The sequence below is a fragment of the Pieris napi genome, chromosome 12, assembly GCF_905475465.1.
Source record: "Pieris napi chromosome 12, ilPieNapi1.2, whole genome shotgun sequence".
NCBI lineage: Eukaryota > Metazoa > Arthropoda > Insecta > Lepidoptera > Pieridae > Pieris > Pieris napi.
In genome coordinates, this window is record NC_062245.1 from 983,533 (window position 1) to 1,005,527 (window position 21,995).

The 21,995-nt window shown below is 32.4% G+C and overlaps 3 protein-coding genes across 4 annotated transcripts; 2 read left to right on the forward strand and 1 right to left on the reverse strand.

The window, feature by feature from the left end:
• Window positions 1-11,487: 11,487 nt before the first annotated feature.
• LOC125054796 (phosphatidylglycerophosphatase and protein-tyrosine phosphatase 1) lies at window positions 11,488-15,485 on the forward strand. The gene is made up of 6 exons (XM_047656900.1): window positions 11,488-11,600; window positions 11,682-11,828; window positions 12,424-12,504; window positions 13,093-13,196; window positions 13,607-13,739; window positions 14,643-15,485. Exons 1-6 carry the CDS (start codon window positions 11,598-11,600, stop codon window positions 14,763-14,765), a joined length of 591 nt encoding a protein of 196 aa, XP_047512856.1. The 5' UTR covers window positions 11,488-11,597; the 3' UTR covers window positions 14,766-15,485.
• Window positions 15,486-16,070: 585 nt separating this feature from the next.
• Window positions 16,071-19,264, reverse strand: LOC125054403 (succinate dehydrogenase [ubiquinone] cytochrome b small subunit, mitochondrial). Of its 2 annotated transcripts, none has more exons than XM_047656274.1 (4): window positions 19,083-19,256; window positions 18,703-18,851; window positions 18,311-18,495; window positions 16,071-16,586 (listed from the first exon to the last, which is right to left on the reverse strand). In XM_047656274.1, the coding sequence occupies exons 1-4, from the start codon at window positions 19,111-19,113 to the stop codon at window positions 16,391-16,393; spliced, it is 561 nt and encodes a 186-aa protein (XP_047512230.1). In that variant the 5' UTR covers window positions 19,114-19,256; the 3' UTR covers window positions 16,071-16,390. The 2 variants fall into 2 exon arrangements, with proteins under 2 accessions (XP_047512230.1, XP_047512229.1); XM_047656273.1 differs by lacking the exon at window positions 16,071-16,586 and adding an exon at window positions 17,219-17,480 and having other exon boundaries at window positions 19,083-19,264.
• Window positions 19,265-19,479: 215 nt separating this feature from the next.
• On the forward strand, window positions 19,480-21,632 carry LOC125054402 (26S proteasome regulatory subunit 6A-B). The gene is made up of 5 exons (XM_047656272.1): window positions 19,480-20,148; window positions 20,219-20,414; window positions 20,657-20,853; window positions 21,070-21,200; window positions 21,384-21,632. The coding sequence occupies exons 1-5, from the start codon at window positions 19,594-19,596 to the stop codon at window positions 21,589-21,591; spliced, it is 1,287 nt and encodes a 428-aa protein (XP_047512228.1). The 5' UTR covers window positions 19,480-19,593; the 3' UTR covers window positions 21,592-21,632.
• Window positions 21,633-21,995: the final 363 nt, after the last annotated feature.

Sequence of the window (21,995 nt, forward strand, 5' to 3'; positions counted from 1 at the left end):
GAAGCTACACGCTGAAATATTTAACCCCAAGATTTGTTAATTAGCTGGTGGATTTGGCATTCTGGTAAACAATAAACTACAAGCTCCCCCCGTAAAATGACCGCTTCACGACTGATTTGAGCGCGACCGCCGTTGCGAAAACCGCTGTGAGAGTTCGAAAAGTAAGTTACAGAAACGCAAGGCTGTACTACTTACGACGCGACTTCTGTGGCTCACTGCTTTTTATGTATTTTATTATTTTTTGATTACTACATTATGTAATATTACGATCTAACCTAACTTAACTAATAAGTAGTTTAAAACTACTAAAAATTATATTTAATTTAAGAAAGTGTCCAATAACACTACTTACAGATCTTATAAATGGAAGACACTCTGTCCTTGTGTACTATTTTTTTCACTTACCACTGTTTAGCACTTTACTAACGAGCACTAACACTAGTTCAAATTTGTCCTTTTCAGTCTTCTTACTACGCTCATGGTGTCAAGGAGTTGAATAGCCTCAACATTCACGTGATATGAAATAAATATAAAGTACTTCAGCCCATCAAGAGGCTGAAATCCTGGAGTGAATAGAATGTAAAATTTTATCTAAACAGGAGATAGTTAATACATTTTGAATTAGAGGTTAGATTAATCAAAATTAACGCAGAAGCGTATTATTGGCCTTTATTGTACATCCAGTATCATATAAAATTCTCGTGTCAAAGTGCTCGTTCCCATACTCCTCCGAAACGGCTTGACCGATTCTTATGAATTTTTTTATGCATATTCAGTAAGTCTGAGAATCGGCTACTATATCTTTCAAACCCCTAAGAGATAAGGAGTGTCCACCCCAAACCATTTTTTAAGTAAATTTTTTTGATTTTATTTTTTTACGATTCAACATACAACCCTTAATTTTCATCTACCCTCTACGATCAACCCTTATTTTTTATTTGTTAGTTAAGAACTTATAAGTTGAATTCTGAGGTTTATATAGAGAATAATTCACAGAAAAACCTTTCATTCCAGAAAACCGAACAGTCTCTGGGGTAGCATAGCAAAATGTTCCATGTTGGTATGTATTGAACAGGTAGGCTAAGTAAAATCACATAAAGGAGAAACGAAGTTCGCGCGGGCAGCTAATAACATATATAAACATATTTTGTTTTAGTTACATAACCTAACTTAATCTAATCAGATAAGCCGGTTTTGGTGATCTGCGTATGACACATAGACCTCTTCTAGCACCTTCCGTTCTTTTGCGATGCCTCACTGTTACACCCACCATGCTTCTTTCCATTCCTCTTTGGCATGTTCATATCATTACACATTTAACATTCTCAACTTAAGACTGGCAGCCGTATGTGACACGTGTTAAGATACATAAGTTGAACACCTTTTCCTTAGCTAACATTTGAAAGCAGGACCGTACTACATAGTATTAGGCGGGTAAGTTTAATTTAACTATTGATCTGTTCGCCTCAAGTGTGGTATTGGCAAGGAGAGGTTTGACATCTGAGTTCCTCTGTGGAATAAATAGTGTGTCATAAGTTTTTTAAGTGTATAAGTTATACTACCCTAAGTGTTGTTTAACTTATTTCAGTTAGTTCCTTTCTTTGATAGATATAGATAGTTGGATTAAAATTATTGTATTGTTACCAATCCATTTAATTATTAAGTACTTAATTATAAAGATTTGTTTAATGGCGTACAAAGAACTTTATATTTAGTAAGTTAGTTAGAAGCTGTAAATCTGTCGCAACAAATAAAATAAATAGGGAAATACAAATCTGGTTTGAACGCTGTAAACTTTTTTTCATAAATACTCATGCAAACACAATATTCAGGTATAGAAGTTCAATTTACATTGGTAGAGACTCTTGAACCGTGGGGTTCAAGTGCACAGTCGCTTATTAAAGATTTAAGTTTGCGCCTGGTAGATGGTACCGGTAACCCCAGAGCTGGTATCAACGAATAAGTATCGCAATACAGCGAGGAAATTCTGCCAGCGTTCAAAGGTACACTGCCACAGGGACCAAACTTTTTAAATTTATCTTAATTTTCTATGTGGGTTAAGAAAATTGTACATACTGTGTCTTGTTTTCAAATATATATTTACATTTGATAACCGCGTATCTCAAAAACTATTTTAACATTGGTACGAACTAGTACTTCGGACCTGATCGACACAGATTAAAAAACGAATTCCTTTTTTGTTATCTATGCTTCAAAACAAACAGCGGTTGACATTCCAACCTCCTTCGAATATTTCCAGGCATTCGATAACAGATCTCGCTTCTAATCGAACGTACCGATCGAACTTCTAGAACAAATTCAAATTTCCATATAAAATTAATTATAAACCTTATTATATTGTAGTACGAGTTAAAATTACGAAATGAACAGTAAATATTATTGGTTCTAATCGAATGTAGCGATCGAACGAATACAAAACAAATTTAAATTTTCACCCTGCGACACATTTTAAAGCTATTTTGAACCTTATGCCATTGTGATAAGGTTTAATTATCAGATTTGTGTGAAACAATCTTTGTAAACAAAAGACACTCGGCATTCCACTGTCGAATCGAGATGACTCAATTTGAACGCATTTATAACTCAAAATAATTATTTTTACATTATGTTTTAGCTGTGAGGTAATTGACACGTGATTTGTTGAATAAAATCTGAGAATAAATTATCTGCGAAGCTATAAATAATAAAATTACCTAGCTATCAATCATAATAATAATTTAATCAATTACAATTTACAAGTAATAACTTTAATTCTTCAGAAAAATCAGTACATTGATGTGTTAGTCAAAACATTTAATTTTTTTATGTTACATGAGGCATCCTGTAACAACTGTGATACCGCCCATGGACACTCGCACTGCCAGAAGGCTCGCAAGCGCGTTGCCGGCCTTTTAAGAAATTGTACGCTCTTTTCTTGAAGGACCCTAAGTCGAATTGGTTCGGAAATAGTGTAGCGGCAGAAATTGCCTTAAGAAACGCTCAGTTGTGGAACGACAGACGTCAAGGTAATACGGATGGTATTTTCTATTCTTTTGAAGTACAAGAAATAATGTAGTACCGGTAAATATGGATTACGCAAGAACTAATTTGGGAATAATTTATCTGGCGGCTTCAGTCAGTCAGGTCAGGGAAGTCAGTGGAAACTGTTGGAGGATACTGAGATGGCTGTAACTCAATATCAACGGGCTAATCAACATCATCAATTTTTTTTTTATGTAACCGGAGGCAAACGGGCAGGAAACTCACCTGATGTTAAGTGATAGCCCATGGACACTCAGATTGCCAGGAGGCTCGCAAGTGCGTTGCCGGCCTTTTAAGAAATGGTTCGCATTTTCGAGTCCACCAAGTCGAAATGTGGAAGGTCGTAAATTCCAAAAACAAGTTATTTTTCAAAATGTTCTTTGTTTTACGGGCCTCTGTTGAAGCTCAAAATCAGCTTGACGGAATGCTTATTTTCTCTTTACCAAGGAAATTTTCTAATCCAGAATTATTATATTTACAGACTCTTAACTCAAACAACAATTAAAAAATATTATTTGGTTAATTCTGATTTATAAGACCTTTCTATCGTTAGACGTATTTCCGAACTAATTTGAATTAAAGGCCGGCAACGCACTTGCGAGCCATCTGGCAATGTGAGATGAGCCTTGTGCCCGTTTGCCTCCTGTTACGTAAAACAAGAAAAAATAACCCTTGGTTAACCGGGCGACGCCGTTTTCGGATAACTTATATTATTATTAACAGTACGTCAACCTCTACTACATACTAGAAATTCTAAAAAATAACTATTGTAAGACTGCACTCTCGAAAAAACCAATTAATATGTCTTTTTGAGTGAAAACTTTAAAAATGTTGTCTCGAATCAATCAACAAAATCATTAATATTCTGTTGACATCCCCATAAACTTGTGCTATTTTAAACGCGCGCATCACTGGCATTAGTCAACCTGTCAAACCCGGAACTCTCAATGTCAATTCGGCTTCTTGTCTTAGACTTTTTATAGCCTATCGGTGCTAACTTTTCCGCGAATGATTTGTGTTTATCCCGTAGCGTCCGTGGATATTTGACTCATAATTTTTGGTCTTCTGTCCTTCTAGTCTATTAAATGACGCCAAAAATAGAAACCTCACTCAGTCCACTTATAGTTCAATTACACCAATTTTATAGTAAAGCACCTTATTCCTGATGTAACACGATGTAATGAAACAAATTTCGTGCAATTTATCACTTGGATCTAGTATAGGGTTCACAAATTTTATGCGAACAGATGATAAGTTTCAAAAAACCTATAAATGGTTTTATTAAATATAGTAAAATACCAATTAATGTTCTTCCGTTTATTTATTTAGTTCAGTAGGTACCTAGTTAAATAGGTAATAAACTATTAATTTTGATATTTATAGTTGAAAAACAAGGAGCTATCATTTGCAGTGCAGTGTTGGCTTCAGTGGGCGACTTTCATCTCTGAGGTCGTAGGTTCGATGCTGTGCATTCGCTCGAACGGTGAAGGAAAATATCGTGAGGAAACCGGCTTGCCTTAGACCTAAAACGTCAATGACGTGTGTCAGGCTACATGATGCTACCACCGACCACATGCCTATCAGATGGACAAATTATCATGAAACAGACACAGAAATCTGAGGCCCAGACCTAAAAAGGTTGTAGCGCCACTGTTTTTTTTTATCATTTACTGAGTGTAATAAGTTTTACAAGTAGTTCCTTCTAACTTAAATCGAATATAAGCCCTCTGGCATCGAACCCAAAACCCAAAACTCCATGCCATGCCATGTATTAAAGCGATGGCGACAGAAACTGGATTTCAATAAATCTATTTTAGTTCACGTCTCCAAAAACCAGATGCCCCACTGTCGATTCATCACTAAAGTTAAAAAATAGAAATCTCTCAGACAACAATAGCGACGTCTTGCATTTTATAACGTCTAAAGAATGAGAGTCTTCGGCGATTGTAATTGACATGCTAATTCTGATTGGTGACGTGATCTTGAAGGATTGCTTTATTATAGTATATATAATATATATGGAAACTAGCTGCCCCCGCGAACTTCGTTTCTCCTTAATGCCTAGCCTACCTTTTTAGTACATACCAACATGGAACATTTTGCTACCCCAGAGACTGTTCGTTTTTCCGGAATGAAAACTTTTTAGGTGTTTCTGTGATTTTTCTCTAAATAAAGCTCAAAGTTCAAGTTATAAGTTTTTTGTGGTGGACACTGCTTATCACTTAGGTATTTGAAAGATAGACAGTAGCCGATTCTCAGACTTACTGAATATGCATAAAAAATTTCATAAGAATCGGTCGAGCTGTTTCGAGGAGTATGGGAACGAAAATTGTTACACGAGAATTTTATATATTAGATTATTTCTCAGAGCTGGTGCTTTTATTAAACTAATTTTAAATTATGACATCAAAAACAAACATTCAAATTATAATTGGCAATGCATCACAGACAATTTAAAAAAATATATAAAAATTGGCGGATTAACGCTGCCCGCAGGTGCGCAAGGTGCTTACGAAATGTAAATTGTCATTCGGTAGTTCGAGATAACATTTACAGATAATAATTACAATGTGCAAGACATTATTATTTTTGCATAAGCTATGCTACTGATAGACGCCATTTTTTTTGTAGCTTTTATTCAAAGCTATCGTCTTTAATTTAAAGTTTTAAAGTAAAGTTTATGCATATATATCATTTATTTATTTATAAATCCTAAAACAACATGTACCTATGGTTAAAATATACAAGAAAATATGACATCACAAATTTTGTGTATGTGCACATCAATTATATTAGAACATAAAAATTTCAAACTAGAATTAAGTTCGGTGGAGGTTGTTGTATGGATATGTTCAGATATATATTAAATGAAACACTTTGTTTGAAGCTGCGTAACAACTGGCTTTTATTGTTTAAAACACGAGATTATAACTAAGATAACATGTGGCAGTGAGAGAGGCAGTGGCGTTGAGACACTGGACTGCGTTTGTAATCAAGTGGTAAGAGTTGAGAGAGAGAGAGAGCCTATTCACTGGACCATCAAAAGAAGCAGATTAGCGAGTAGGTACGTATAGAAGTCAGAAGACTTTTAGTTTTAGTAACTCGTAGGATTCCAAAAAAAGACGAAAATGTTGCAGAATGAGTATTAAGTATATTATATATAATTAAACTAATTTACCTACTCAAAGAAATACCTACAAAATGTTACCTCACCTTTTTTTCTATTTAACTTATCACAAGAGAATACAAATATGTTGGTAAGTTATTTTACGTAAATCAACATTGCTGTTTATTTATTTAACTTCTTGTAGTGCCTCTCCATTACTGGAGGTTGGCCCTCAGTCTTTTGGAGCCTGTCATGTACTGTGCCAGATGCAGCAACTCTTCCGCAGATATACTATTTAAAATATAGCCCAAACGGATGACGATATACGAAGAACATTATGTACTTACCAAGACAATTTACTAATAATTTATTGGTTAATTGATTTACCACATTATTAAGTGAAACCGCCGCCCATGGATACTCCGATTGGCTGAAGGCTCGCAAGTGCGTCCCCGGCCTTTTTGGTATTAGTACGCTCTTTTCTGGAAGGAAGCTAAAGCGCAGAATTGAGAGAATACGGAGGGCAGCTTTCCACCACCGGGTGCTGGGCATCCCGTTGGAGGACGCCCGGAGGCGAGCGCGTGTGGTACACCCCTGGGGTAGTTTCTGTTTCTTCTGCACCTTCAAAGTAGGTGCAGTTACGACTCGTGGATATAAAAAGAAGGCGTTGGTCTTAATTGGACTTTGGGCTTCAAAATAACTACATCATTGATATTGCATTATCACTATTTGATCTAAAAAAATCTAAATGTCAGATAGTAGAAAAAACGTAAATGTTATATGTCAAATTGTCGGCCATATTTGTTCGCGTAGGGTGCGCAGCCGTAATTTGTCAACATAGGGCGTTCCGCGTTTGTAATTGGTGGTTAAGGGGTGATAAAAAACGCTCTTTCATAACTTATTGCACACGCCCCGTATTAACTGATAATCTAGCCACGTTTAGCACCTTGCCAAGTTAAAGGTATTTTAACTTAGATTAGCTATAACTTAAACTGTTTAATTTGCGATGACTTGGACTAACTCTAAGAGATTGTCATAGCATAGGTCGGCATAGGTAGGGGCCGTTCAAGTATTACGTAAGCAGATTTACTGCAATTTATCCTCTCCCCCCTTCCCCCTTTCCTCTTGTCAGAACAAGTAACCAAAGCTCTCAAAAATAATAGTACATAAACGTATTAATTTTTGAAGGAATCCTCAAAAATACTTTCGCCTTGCCTTCGTTTTCAAGGATAGACAATGTGTGGGTAAAGAAAGTAAAAAATACAGTTGACACCAAATAAGAAAATCAAAAGATAACCAAAAAAAAATCTAAGTACTACGCATATTTTGCAAGTTGGTACTAGCGTTATCGATTATTCGATATCCTAGGAAAAATAAAATAGCAACAGATGCATAACAGATGATATTTGGGTTACAAGACTTGTAAACTTTGAGGTGTCTTCCTGTCGAACGATTAATTCTTTTGCTTGATTTTGAACCTAAATATAGACCATAGAGTTCCATAAAGATGTTTTATATACATTTACGAGAATAAAGTTAACTAGCACAAGCCCGTTTCGATGCCATAAACAAAATTCACGAAGCTATAAGAGTTAAAAAATTAAACTGTTTTAAATTAGGCTGGTACTTGATATCTTACGACGACATCTAAGCCAAGGGATCAGCAGTAAATTACATGAAAACTGGAGCGTTGCATCGCATTGTATGCAGATCAACCTTACAAAGCGTCTCCGCCACGATTTGCATCAACTTTCGGACTCGGAAAGCAAATAAGCTCCACCTAATTATACACGTAACGAATCAAGTATATAGTGCATAGATTTCTTCAATAACAATCGCAATGCGATCTTTTTGGAAACAGATGTCATAATTCAAATATTATCTGTGCAATAATTTTGAAAATAGAACACAATGGCGAATCGGAAGCGGGCATTGTTCAAACCACAATGGCGCGTCTCATTACTCAACAGCTCGTTAACGTCCCGACCGCCGCAAAACACTATCTTTATCAGCCCCTCACGTCAAATATCTACAGATCTCGAACTATATCTTGGGACACAATGTGAAAATAAAAAGCCGCAACAGAAAGTTCCCCAGAAGCCAGATGCGTATCGGTGCGCCAAAACGTAAAATTCGACGGTGATATGACGTTTGCGCGTTCCTTTTTCGAAATGCTCGCGAATTGTCAACTGTGGCATAGACAAAGGACACATTTGAATACGTTCTAAATTTGAATATAAAGGTCGGCTATCGCGTGTCGCCGCCATACATCAAGCACGAAGGCTTTAAGTCTTTCGAGCGCTTTTCGGACACAAATAAGCGTCTGAAGTTCGACGGAGCGCATAATTCGATTTATACCTGATTTCAAGTTTAGTCATTCAAAAGATCTAGTATCCGTAGCATTATGATGTGTTTTTATAGCGGTTAAGCGTGCCATTCACGACCCTGAGGTCCTTAGATAATGGTTCATTTATTATTTTGTGTTGTAACAATTCAATGAACGATAAATAAGATAAGAAATTATACCTATGTAATAATTTGGTTTAAATAAAACGGAATTACATACATATATACAAATAATAAAAGTACTAAATTATTTGTAATATTTTTTCTATTCCATGGAACCTTTTTTTATTAAAACGTTTTAAATTATATATATATTTGCTATGTAAGTTGTAAAAGTGGATGAAATACAAAGAACTGCGCAATCAGATATGTCATAATATAATTCAATACAATTATTTGACATATTATGTATCAGTACCTATGTCAAAACTTGTAACCTAAGATCTCTTCTGTGTTATAAAAGCATTGTGCGGTGTTCCTTAATAGGCCACAAACAAGCATTAAGCTATAAGTGGTAAAAATTTTAACCTTTTCAACATTATACGCATATATACCAAATTATATCCGGGTTCAAAGAACGAAAATTCATACGAAGTTTTAAGTCAGACGTAAAATAAATGTAATTTAATAAATAGGTCGCTAGCCCGTCGCACGCACCTTTTTCGCACGGAATTAAATATAACCTATTTAACTCATGGAGTTTATTCTTTACTAACATTCAGAAATAGACAAAATAGTATGTCAGACAAGGTGGTAAAGTCTATAATAAGCTATAAGCCTGGCCTTGGCAAATAACAATAACTCTATTGGGAATTATTTATTTATTTTAATTGAATAATTTATATATTTATAAATTTTAAGTAACTTTTGTTTTCTGTTTCATATATCTTGTTTATCATGTTAGCTGTAAGATTACTAATAAATGAATGACATAAACTGCAGAGTTAGTATAGACAGTAGAGGTTGAATATTAGTTACGTAAAACGGAATACTTAGTTGCTTTAAATTTATTCTTATAATTCTAAGATTCATTAAAATCGTATTGTCACCGTCAGTCGAGTATTAAGTTAGAGCAGCAGGAGTAATTTAAGATATTTATAGCGTGTAAATGTCGATATCAAAGCGGTCTCACCCACGACACAGTCCGATTCGGCTATATTTCACCTCTCCACAATTACAACCATTAAACAGGCAATCTTTGACTTTTTTATTTTCAGGCAAACTTATTAGGATTCTGTGGCGTTAATGATGACAGATGAGAGCGGCTTAATATAAAACCTCTTTTGAGAAATCGTTTCGAAAATTATTATTGGAAAACTTTTAATTAAGTAATGGTGAGTTTCATTGTATACCGTAAATATACATTTTAAGTGTTTGCCTAAATACAGAAATACTGAATTTGGTTTGTTTTAGGTAAAATAATATAGATAAATATCTAAATAGATCCTTCTTATATAATATACATGCAATATAGTTTGTTTTGAATTTATTTTATTAAGTAAGCAAAGTATTCATTTATATAAACCAGAAGTATCCGTAACTAAAAAGCCACCGTGCCATTGTAACATGATTTTAACTAATTATGTTTATCTATTAGCAAGATAGAAGTCATAGACAAATGAACGAAGATCGAATCAAACAAAATTTGAATAGAACGGAAACAGTTTTTACCGCGCTTTAATTTAATTTTGGAACGGACCCCGTCGGGTTACAAATGGCGTCGATACATCATGGCGATGATATCTCTTTCAACTTACGCCCGACATGGGCAGCGAATTAATTGTATACTTAGAAATAAAAGAAACGAGTTATTAGCTATTCATTTTGAATCAGACTTAAATAATTTTTGAAAATACGTTTATTCTTTTTCATTTAATAGCTTACTTATCTACTACTAGCATCCTGTCCCTGCTTTGCACGGGTGGACTTAAAAAAAATGTAAATATGTTAACTAATGTATATGAATGTTTAATACAGACAAGACTTACCACGAATTATTTGACTTCTTGATCCCATGACTTCCTTATGTGAAAAATGAAAATCCATTATATAACATATCATATTAGGTAGCATATTTAGCGCTAAATGTAAGATTCAGAAACAGGGCTTAAGTACATAGAGCTTAAGACTTAAATCCTTTTTCTTTCTTACCTCAAGTCGCGTCTCTGAATATCACCGTCTGTCAAATATCAACACAAGTGCCTTATTTAGTTCTTATTCAAGCAACTTGGTTTAAGTAAATAATCTTCTGAAAATATTGAATGAAGAGAGATAGACGTAAAATGACAAGGTAGAAAGCTCACATTCGTCTACACTCTACAGCGCTATATGTGCCCCAGTAATACGTTTTCTTTACAAGTATTTAATTAGGTAGGTAATCAAGTAAGCAGTAAATTTTTCCAATACCAGACCCAGACTTTAGCAACTTTAAACATAACGTAGATGATGTCACATTTTCTACTATATTTACTTCAAGTGTATAAAACATGATTATTAAATTCCACGATAAATAGATTTCTAAAACACAAACTGTGTAAAAATGGAGACGGTCGAAGGTTATTAAACAATGTACAAAATGCACCATACTGTGGTCGGCTGTTTCTACTCAAATTTTATTAGAGATATACTATTTAGTGAAGTAAATATTTCATTAAACCACTTGGGTCAGATAAAAGCGTAGCATTTTCTTTTCTCTTCAAAACAGTTTAACGCCTTAAATATATTTGATGTTAAGTGTACAGGCAAATAAAATTGCCTTGTAAAATGATCAGGCACTAAATTTTACTAAAATATGGCATATCGGTTTGGATAATAAAATAAATATTTTTTAATTTATCTTGTAATATGAAGACTTGAAATAAAATAAATATGTATACTCATATTAAAATAAAATAAATATGTATACTCATATTAAAATAAAATATTCTGTAACTATCAATTGTCAAATTTGATATTTCTAATGACATGACAACGACAATGGACGATGTCATAAATGTCATAACATTCCCGAGAGACGAGAATGGCATGTTGTATTTGTTATTAAATCAAAGTAGTGTCTTGAATAAATAATTACCGATCCCCACCACGGAATCCAGCTTTCACCATGGTACTGATGGTTTACTTTACTTATAAACGGTATGTTTTCTGCGCGAGGCTTACGTGTCTAACATAACTGTATTATTCACAGGGTACGGCGATGTTCGCGCGTGTTACGTTCTATCCCTCGTTACTTTATAATGTTTTAATGGAAAAGGTGACTAGTAGACGATGGTACGATAGAATGGATGATCATGTTATCCTTGGAGCCCTTCCTTTCCAGGGAATGACAAAGCAGGTACTACTATTTAGATGAAAAAGTGTTCCTTCTGTGTAAAGAATTGTATCATCTTCTCTTCGTTAAGTAGCTGTAGGTCAAGTTTATAATAAAGTCAATATGATTCTATTGTGTTGATTTAAATTTGATTCTCACGGAAATCTGAAGAAATTTGCCGGTCCCTTTAAAATACTTGATCAATTGAATAAAATCAATGTTAATTGGTCCCCTTATTATTTTGAAGTTGAAGTATCTTGCTCGCAACTCAACTTGCTCAATAATTTGAAGGGTTTAGCATGCACAGACCTGTAGTTTTTCATTTCAATTGTATACATGAATGAGATATGGGTAAGTTCGCATCCCAGTCTTCTTTTAAACCTTATTAAATTATTCAGAGGTGACTGTATAAAAAAATAAAAGTAAGGTAAAGCTTTCTTAATATATCTATTTATATTTCCTTTAGAAGTTTCGATTAATTATGTAGTAACATTACATATTTTTTATTGATAAATATCTCTATAATGCAATGCAATATAATGAAAAAAAATATTTTAATTAAATTCTGAGTTAATAACCCGAATGTCTTCAAGTATTTACAAAAGTTTATTAATTCCAGTTAATTGAAGAGGAAAACATCAAAGGTGTTGTTTCAATGAATGAGACATATGAATTGAAGATTTTTTCAAATGATGCTGGGGTATGCAATATTTTGTATTTTTATATGTAGCTCAATAAAGACATTGATAAGCATAACAGCCTAACTAACAAAACTCTAGAACTAAAATATTCAATACTGAATGTCTGTGTAACAAGGAGAATAGCCAAACAAAAAAATAGATAACATTTATTTAAATTGGTTATTGAAATATTTCATTGTGATTTATTATATTGTTATGTAAATTTATGATTTGAACGAGATTATTTTAACACGGGCACAAAGTTCCTCTAGCGTATTTTGATGTTGAAAATGGAAAATTCCATTGCATTAATTTAAGAATATATTTTCTATCTGATGTGTAATATCTAGTTGTATTTGAAGATGTAAGATCTTGATTTTGCTTAGAACAGGCAACCTCAGTCATATTAGAAGAAGCATCTTCAGGACAAGGGTGATAATCATAAAATAATATTTAAGCAATGCCGTATGCTTGCTAGACTTAAGCCTCTCCGGAAGTTAAATTAATAGTAATTTGGATATTGCAGAACTTACAATTTCACGTATTAAATATTCCAATGATTAGTGATGGCAATAAATGAGAAATATTATTTATATTTTCATTTTCAGAGATGGCGTGAACATGGTGTACAATTTCTCCAATTAGCCACAACAGATATCTTTGAAGCACCAGATCAGGATAAATTATATGAAGGAGTCAGATTTATTAATAGGTTTGTTAATATCTAATGTTGTTCATATATAGATGCTAAGTTACCAGTTCACAAATCTTTAGTTGCCTCAACTTTTATAAAACATGACCTAGTTTGATAATAAACTAACAAAGGCACAAAAGTAATTTTTTGTTAGATTGTACAATTTATGGTAATAAAAAATTACTGCTTTATTTACTTTTAATAATGACAAGATTAAATGATAAAGACAATTTTATTTTTGCTATTTTATTATATTTCTACCTGTACTTGAGAATTGAGGTGCAATATTTTTTTTATTTCCATTGTGTATTTTTTTTTTTTTACTTTTAATGATTTTCATGATATGATTCTTCTATAATTAAGGTATAAAAGTTTAAAAGGCTTTTACTACTTTTAAGTTGGATTATTTAAGGCATATTATTTTTCAGATTTCTTCCAAGTAGTAATAAGCTGTCTGGATTACCCCTAGATGACAAACAAACAAACAGCGGTACTGTATATGTACATTGTAAAGCAGGAAGAACTCGAAGTGCTACGCTAGTTGGCTGTTATCTTATGATGGTAAGATTTTATCCTAACAAATATTATATTTTAAACATGTATTACACAGGGCGAAGTTGAGATTCAGTTGGCAATTAAAAGTTTATGAGGAATAATATTCAATAAATTACGTTTATGAATATTTATTTAATAAAAGATCAATTTATATAAAATAAGAATTAATTAAAGTGATTGTGTTTTTTTTATTTTTTATTGTGTAAAGCAACATTGATCAATAAATTAAAAAAATCTCTATTTATACTAAGTATTGTTCGGAAACAATAGACAATAAGAATTTATTAAACTCTTCGTGATAGCAATTGGCGTGTTATTGTCTATTAATTTTTTTATTTCGTACAATAGCTACAATGATTGTTGATTGGTGAGATGTGAGATGTGAGATTGAGCCAATTAATTAAAGTTCTCCTCGCACGCGTTCTCCTCGAACTGGAAGTTACTATAAATTTAAGTCATTTCATTATTTTTGACGTTCATAATGGGCTATTTGACAGTGCGATAAATATCATTGATCAAAATACTGATTTTATACGTCAGTCACGTGACACAAGACGGTCACAGATTAGTCGGATCGGCTTCGCCCGTCGTTCGATTTGTTTTTTTTTATTTTTTTAAATTAATTAATATTAGGTTAGTGACTACTAATAAATAATCTGAAAGGATTTATTTTTCAATCTTGTCAAATAGCCCATTGTACAATGTACAATTGGTGTTTGATTCATAATAAATACTTTGACATAATCAAATCACGCTGGGCAAGTAAGGGGCACGAAATTAGTGAGTGGCTTATGTCAATTATCTTAGGTTTCACATTAGTTAAGTGTTAATTACGTCAAAATTGAACTCGCTACCTCTAGATTAACACTGATTACTAAAAATAAGAAGCTATATATAATATTTTTACAGAAAAATGGTTGGACCCCAAACGAGGCAGTTGAATATATGCGGTCCCGAAGACCCCACATACTTCTTCATACGAAGCAGTGGCAAGCTCTAGATATATTCCATCAGAGACATATTAAATCGTGATAAATTTTATTGTTGATAGTCAAATAGAACATTTAATAATACAAAAAAGACAAAATAAGTATAAAGAAATACGACTTTTTTTAACAAATAGGTCAGCCCCGCTACTATATAACTTCAATGCGACTATATTATTAAAAATTTCACTAACAAATAACCCTAATGACGTCATCTACCGACGATATTCCTTGAATGCTTGTCAAACTGAAATGTACGAAGATTATTCATTGAAGTTATGTGGTAAGCTTGCTGGTGGTTTTAAATAGAAAGTAATATAATTATTGTATGCAATATTAATTTATTTATATCGTAATTGTTTATTGGTTCAAATAGTTCCGTCACTTTGTCTTATGTAAATATATATTTTATTTAGTATTAAATAATTTGCCATTTATTTTATTGGTGGCGGTCTATAAAAAGGACTAGGATTTTAAATGCAAAACAATGATAATATATAAATAATATAATAACAGCTTTTTTTTCTAAGTCCTGTAATGTTAATGGGCCAAGTACCAACTAGAAAGTTAATTCGTTATAATGGCTATCGACTGCGTGATGTCGAATACTAGAACTGATTTTATAGCACAATCTTATTAATGATATTTTATGAGATATCGTTAAAACTGATATTGGTCATTCAATAAATATTCAAACCCTCATAAAATGCACAGAATTATTACCATTATAGATTATTTTAAACAATAAAGAAATATACTTTCAAAATTGGTTTCATTTTTCAATTTTTGAAATGACGGCAAAGCACTCGCGAGTCCATAGGCAGAGGTATCACTTAAAAAGTTCTATAAAAAAGATATGAGTTTTCAGATGTGATAAATAGTGATAGTCTGATTTGGTGCAGTTTTGGACGCTAACAAATAATAAAAATATGTTTTTGAAGTGAAAGTTATCGAAGAAATAAATAAAAATATTAAATTTTCGACATTTATATTTTAATGACAATCAATTCCTAACATACCTTCCTTTTTCCCTTTCTCTAAAAGTCTCGGAAATTTAAAGTTTTAGATTTGTATAAATATGAACAAAAGTTAAAAATTAGTTTGCCAAAGTTTCACTTCTGACATGTGTAGTTTCTACGCACGCACTTTTTTTTCTTCTGTAGACTAACTTAACCTTGGTTTATTGTATAGTTTAAAGCAATAATAATATAACAAAGGATATACATATAAATTTATAAACTTCCGGTGACATATATATATATATATATGTATGTCTAAAAAAAGCTAAAGCTTAACATGTTTCCATTCAGATAATCATGTTTATTTTTTTAATGTGGTAATAAAAAACAAATTATTAATAATACATTTTATTTCTACTAAAATAAATTAAAACAAGTCTCGATACAATACAAGTCAACTGTAAAATTTGTTTAGTCTGCATAAAAAACCAAAATAAAATATTCAAATGATAAAAATATTTTTAAAATTTTATTAAGTACAGACCAAATACCAATTATGTCACTAATTTGCAACCAAAATGGTGTTTAATACATTTCAACATAATTAAAAATCGTAGCGAACTTGCTGGATATTTGTACTAATGCAATTGGTATTTCAAAGCACATCGCTGTGGTTTTCTTGCATGAGAGGACCATTTAAGTTGCTACAATTTTACGCATTTTGTTTAGATTTCACACCCCATAGTTGTCGAATGGCGTTGGATAGTCCCACATCGTTGGATATGAGGTAAAACAAACCTCCCAATGTTGCTATAGAAATAAGGTAGACAAGTGCAATGGCAATTTTGGGAATAATAGGGCCGAAGATGGACGCACGGACATAATCTACTGCTATTGCTTCCAAGCCCCTGAAAAATAAAGATTAAAGTGAAATTCAGTAATATGTGGAGCTGATAACTCTGTATGAGGTTATAAAAGAGTTGGAATCTTTTTTTTTGAAACTATTTGGATTTTTGTTTCCCCGGAAATCAAACTGCCTATATATTTAATTACCAATTGCAGGCCAAAAGCTATACATGGTACAACTATAATTCAGTTTATTATGTTGTTTAATGATAAGTACAAATACTTATAAAATAATATTGGCTGTTAGGAAAGAATCTTATTCTATAATATAAATATAAAATATTCAATCATGATTCAATTATGAAACAACTGGAATTATTTATTGGTATAATATAAAAATATATTATTCCTACATTATTCAATACAAAAACAATATACAAACAATCAATAGTTAATTAGTAATTGCTATTAATCTACATTAATTATCAGAAATTATTATTAATTTTGCAATAAATATGTTTTGTTTTACTATACATATAGCTTTTGTAAGAGCTATCTATTTCTATTAAATTATACCTATTAATCAAAATACTAATAAAGAGATTTACTTTTTTTACAGCCCTTTATAGTAATAACAGTCATGTTATTTTTTTAATATCAATTAAATCAAATAACTAATCCTCAAAACAAAAAAATAACTAAATGAGACTAAGACAGCGACAATTTAAATTACAGTTATAATGCAGAAATTTTACTAGTGTTGGTCCTTAGGTTTTCTCATGTTACGCCAAATTCTCCAGAAACCTCTGCAGAGGCCAATGTCATTGAAGATCAAGAAAAATAAGCCACCCAACATCAATACTGTTAAAAAGTATACAACACCCATTGCAATTTTTGGTATGGTAACCCCGACAAGAAGTACTCTCACATACTCCACTACTATTGCTTCAAGGCCCCTGCATTCAGAAAAATGTCTTAGGATGGTCTTGAGCAGTGTTTCCCAACGTGGGGCCTAGGTCCACGGGGCAATTTGATTGTTATTATTGTTGTTTAAGGCAGGCTATCCAAAACTTACTTAAAATTATTTGGAGTTTGAATTTCAGTCTTTCATTATATATATGTTTTGAATAATTACTTACTGTGTCCTATAAACCTATCATTTAACAAGAGAGTGAGTAAAAGTTTAAGTGAACAATGCAATTTTTTATATTAAAAATTATGTCTGATACATATGGGGGGGAATAAGAATAGAAAGGCTAAGATGGGTCATGGCACAAAAAAGGTTGGGAAACACTAGTCTAGAGACTATAGAAGATAACACTACTATTATGTTTATAAAATGAGATAACATAAAACAAAGTAAGATTAGTACGAATGTAGTCTCAAAATTGAAGAGTTGTCAATAAAGCAAACAGTCTGCCAGAGACAGTTTAAAACATTTTACATTTGTTTATAAAAGTAATATTTTGACTGAACTAAAAACAATATCTCAGAAAGTATCAAATTGAAAGATTAAAGAAGGCAAATTACAATGTTTTTTAATGATGTATGCTGTTTCACAACATTATAACAAAAAAAATATGCAGACACATTTCTGTACTGGTTTCAACCCTCAAATTTTATGCAGTGATAAGCTCTGTGCCTACAAAACCAAAAAAATTGTTTCTCAAGAAACAAAAATATAAGTTTAATGTGTGCCTTAGTAAGGCACAGATAGTAAACGAGCATGTATGTTGGTACACATTGCTAATATCTATTTAAAATAAAATAAGTGAACTGAACTTACCAAAAACTATGAGCTGTTATTAAAATTGCCAAAACAGAGTCAAATATTCTATTTGGAATCATGAGGCATATTGGGATCAACGGGACTAGTGCAGCTGATGTAAGCTTCTCAATTACCCACAGTTTGGAGTGGTCATGAGCTTTTTCTTCATGTAGTAAAGCTGGCGATGTACGGAATGACCTTACCTGAAGAAACAACAGTAACTATATTGTTATAAATAGAATATGATGTATTTACAATCATGTCCAGTTTAAAAATTTTAAACTGTTTGAAAAACATGTTTTGAAAAATTATTATTATGTTTTGAAAAAAAGATACATGCTATGAATACTTTCTTTGTGAAGATTGTAGACAGACGACAACATTCTAGAAATAAATTTATATGTACTTACTGCATTTAAAATAGGTGTTGTATCAGACTTGAGAAAAGAAGTTTGCAAAGGCATGATACTTGAAAGCATCCTTTGTGCCTCAACTGGTTTAGTTGCTTGTTGAGTTGCTAGCCTCATTATTTGTTGGGAGAACACTCGACTTGTGCAGGCTGGAATACAATTTGATAAATAAAGATAGATTAACTATAACTCCTTTCTACAAAAATCTATGTGGCTAATAAAGTTGTTATTAAATTAGACACAATTAAACTTCTGCCATATAAAATCGACACTATGCTACAAAATTTGCATTTTACATTAATATTTAGTTGCAGGTTTTTCGATTAGATTGTTGTGTTGCTTGATATTATGTAATAAAATAACATTAAAATATGTCTAACCTGGTGCACGTAAGAACATCGAAAAGGCCATTATTATATAATTGACCTAATTTAAAAATTAAATTAAATTGTGCTTAATTAAGGTTTTATCGCAAAACCATAGAAATACTTTTCGAAAAAATTATTTTTGCTTTTAGAAGTAATAGCTGTCAAAAGCTTGAACCTATTTTCTATTTCTATCTTATGCCATTGTTAAACACAGATAATCAATGCATATAAGAATTAGGAAATCTGTAAAAAAAAAAGATATCTTAAATAACGTATTCAATTTGTATTTAGATTTTATAATTTAGTTTTATTTAAACTAGTTTGTTATTAAGACAATATTGCATATGGTAATTGGTAAATATGAATTACGAAATGATATTTGGGATCTGTCAAACCTTAAATCATAAATGCTGAAAGTGGCAGCACCAGCGATGACAATTCATTTTGTGATTCTCCAAAACTGTGCTTGATTACCAAATATATTAAACAAAATTGAAACAATTTCGAAAGACCGTTAATAAAAATGGCAACAACTTTAGAAGATAAATCAATCTGGGAGGATGGTGAAGAAGCGCTTAGTGAAGAAGTGCTGCGAATGCCAACAGATGAAATCGTCAGCCGTACCCGATTGTTAGACAATGAAATTAAGATCATGAAAAGCGAAGTAATGAGAATATCTCATGAATTACAATCACAAAATGATAAAATTAAAGAAAATACAGAAAAAATAAAAGTTAATAAAACACTGCCATACCTTGTATCAAATGTTATTGAGCTGTTAGATGTGGATCCACAAGAAGAGGAAGAAGATGGTGCAGTAGTGGACTTGGACTCTCAAAGAACGGGTAAATGCGCAGTAATCAAGACCTCTACCCGTCAAACATACTTTTTACCTGTAATAGGTCTAGTTGATGCAGACAAACTTAAGCCAGGAGACTTGGTAGGTGTCAACAAAGACTCTTATTTGATCTTGGAGACTTTGCCGGCAGAATATGATGCAAGAGTGAAGGCTATGGAGGTAGATGAAAGACCAACAGAACAGTATTCAGATATTGGTGGATTAGATAAACAAATTCAGGTATTGTTTTTATTGTCTATGTATTTTGAACTCATATTCACACTCTAATTTAATGATGAAATATTTTCAGGAACTTATTGAAGCTGTAGTTCTCCCAATGACACATAAAGAGAAATTTGTTAACCTGGGAATTCACCCACCAAAGGGAGTACTGCTGTATGGACCTCCCGGAACAGGGAAGACACTTCTGGCAAGAGCTTGCGCTGCTCAGACTAAGTCCACATTCTTAAAATTGGCTGGGCCTCAACTAGTGCAGATGTTTATTGGTAAATATGTTTTTGACCAATGATTTAAAATGAAAAAAAAGGAATAAATATTCTTTGAATTTGTATGGTAAATTCAGCATTACTTTTGTTTTATAATATTAGCTACCTGATTGCTATCTTAAGGTTAGTAATAAGTGAATTATATGGGTGTTTTTATTTGATAAAATAAGACCTATTTATAGGGACAGTCATTGTGTAAGCATAACCCTTTACTCTTGATTGACTAAGTTTTACAATTTAAGGTGATGGAGCTAAATTGGTGCGAGATGCATTTGCTCTAGCTAAAGAAAAGGCTCCAGCTATTATCTTCATTGATGAATTAGATGCTATTGGTACCAAGAGATTTGATTCAGAAAAGGCTGGTGATCGTGAAGTCCAAAGAACTATGTTGGAGTTGCTTAACCAGCTTGACGGTTTTAGCTCAACAGCAGATATTAAGGTATTAAATATGATTGATACTACAAATAAGAGGAACTGAATAATCTTATCTTAACTTTTGCAGTTTAAATAAAAATAAAGTAAAGTTTTTAGTACATATATATCATGGTTAAAAACTACTGAAATAGTGAGTTTGAAATTAAAAAAAAAAAAAATTTTAAATTTTGAGTTGAAGGTAGATCTTAAAAATAATACCTAATTATGACTTAACTTTCAGGTTATTGCGGCAACAAACAGAGTGGACATATTGGATCCCGCATTGCTGAGATCTGGTCGTCTTGACAGAAAGATTGAGTTCCCACACCCTAATGAGGAAGCCAGGGCGAGGATCATGCAAATCCATTCACGGTTTGACTATTTTTTAGTTTTATTTAGTTTTTGTCAAAAAAAATTCTATTAGGTATAATAGCAACTAGAGAGAAGTTAGGTTCTCTCTAGTAGTTCTCTGGAATTCTGAACTTAGAATCCGAAAAAATTATCTAGTGTGTAAAATGTATTTCAGATATTTTAAAATATATTTGCAATTTTCAGTAAAATGAATGTATCTCCTGATGTTAACTTTGAAGAATTGTCCCGGTCTACTGATGACTTCAATGGCGCTCAGTGCAAGGCTGTTTGTGTTGAAGCTGGTATGATTGCACTGCGTCGGTCTGCCACCTCTGTTACTCACGAGGACTTCATGGACGCCATATTGGAAGTGCAGGCCAAGAAAAAAGCCAATCTCAGCTATTATGCTTAGTCTACCTATCCTATGTACTAAATAAAATGTATTGGAAATTATTAGCAGTTGTTATTCTTCAAGCTTAACTTACTTGCTTGCGACGTGTAGAATATAAGTCATATATTTTGTCAGTGCATTTGCGTTTTAACGAAGATATAATAGATTTTAGTAATAATTGCATTACTTCCTACTTCCGAACTTCCGGACTCCGAAATCCGAATACCTACAGAAATTTACCTACAACAATTCTGTATGTTTATGAACTATACTCTGAAGTCTGAGGTTTATTCAAACTCAAAATATCTTTATTCAAGTGGGTAACCAAGTACACTTTTGAATTGTCAAGTTAAATTAATTGTAAATTTACATTTACTACCAGTTCGCAAGTCAAGGGCGTAGAGCGGGTAAGAAGAACTGGCACG

Bases quoted from the DNA above. Each gene is read 5' to 3' on its own strand.
- LOC125054402 (XM_047656272.1), top strand. From the start codon at position 19,594: ATGGCAACAACTTTAGAAGATAAATCAATCTGGGAGGATGGTGAAGAA. The intron at 20,415-20,656 runs GTAAATATGTTT...TTACAATTTAAG, and splicing joins ACTAGTGCAGATGTTTATTG to GTGATGGAGCTAAATTGGTG. The intron at 20,854-21,069 runs GTATTAAATATG...CTTAACTTTCAG, and splicing joins GCTCAACAGCAGATATTAAG to GTTATTGCGGCAACAAACAG.
- LOC125054403 (XM_047656273.1), bottom strand. From the start codon at position 19,113: ATGGCCTTTTCGATGTTCTTACGTGCACCAG. The intron at 18,496-18,702 runs GTAAGTACATAT...TTGTTTCTTCAG, and splicing joins CAACACCTATTTTAAATGCA to GTAAGGTCATTCCGTACATC. The intron at 17,481-18,310 runs GTAAGTTCAGTT...TTCTGAATGCAG, and splicing joins ATAACAGCTCATAGTTTTTG to GGGCCTTGAAGCAATAGTAG.
- LOC125054796 (XM_047656900.1), top strand. The intron at 12,505-13,092 runs GTATGCAATATT...TTTCATTTTCAG, and splicing joins TTTTTTCAAATGATGCTGGG to AGATGGCGTGAACATGGTGT. The intron at 13,197-13,606 runs GTTTGTTAATAT...ATTATTTTTCAG, and splicing joins GGAGTCAGATTTATTAATAG to ATTTCTTCCAAGTAGTAATA.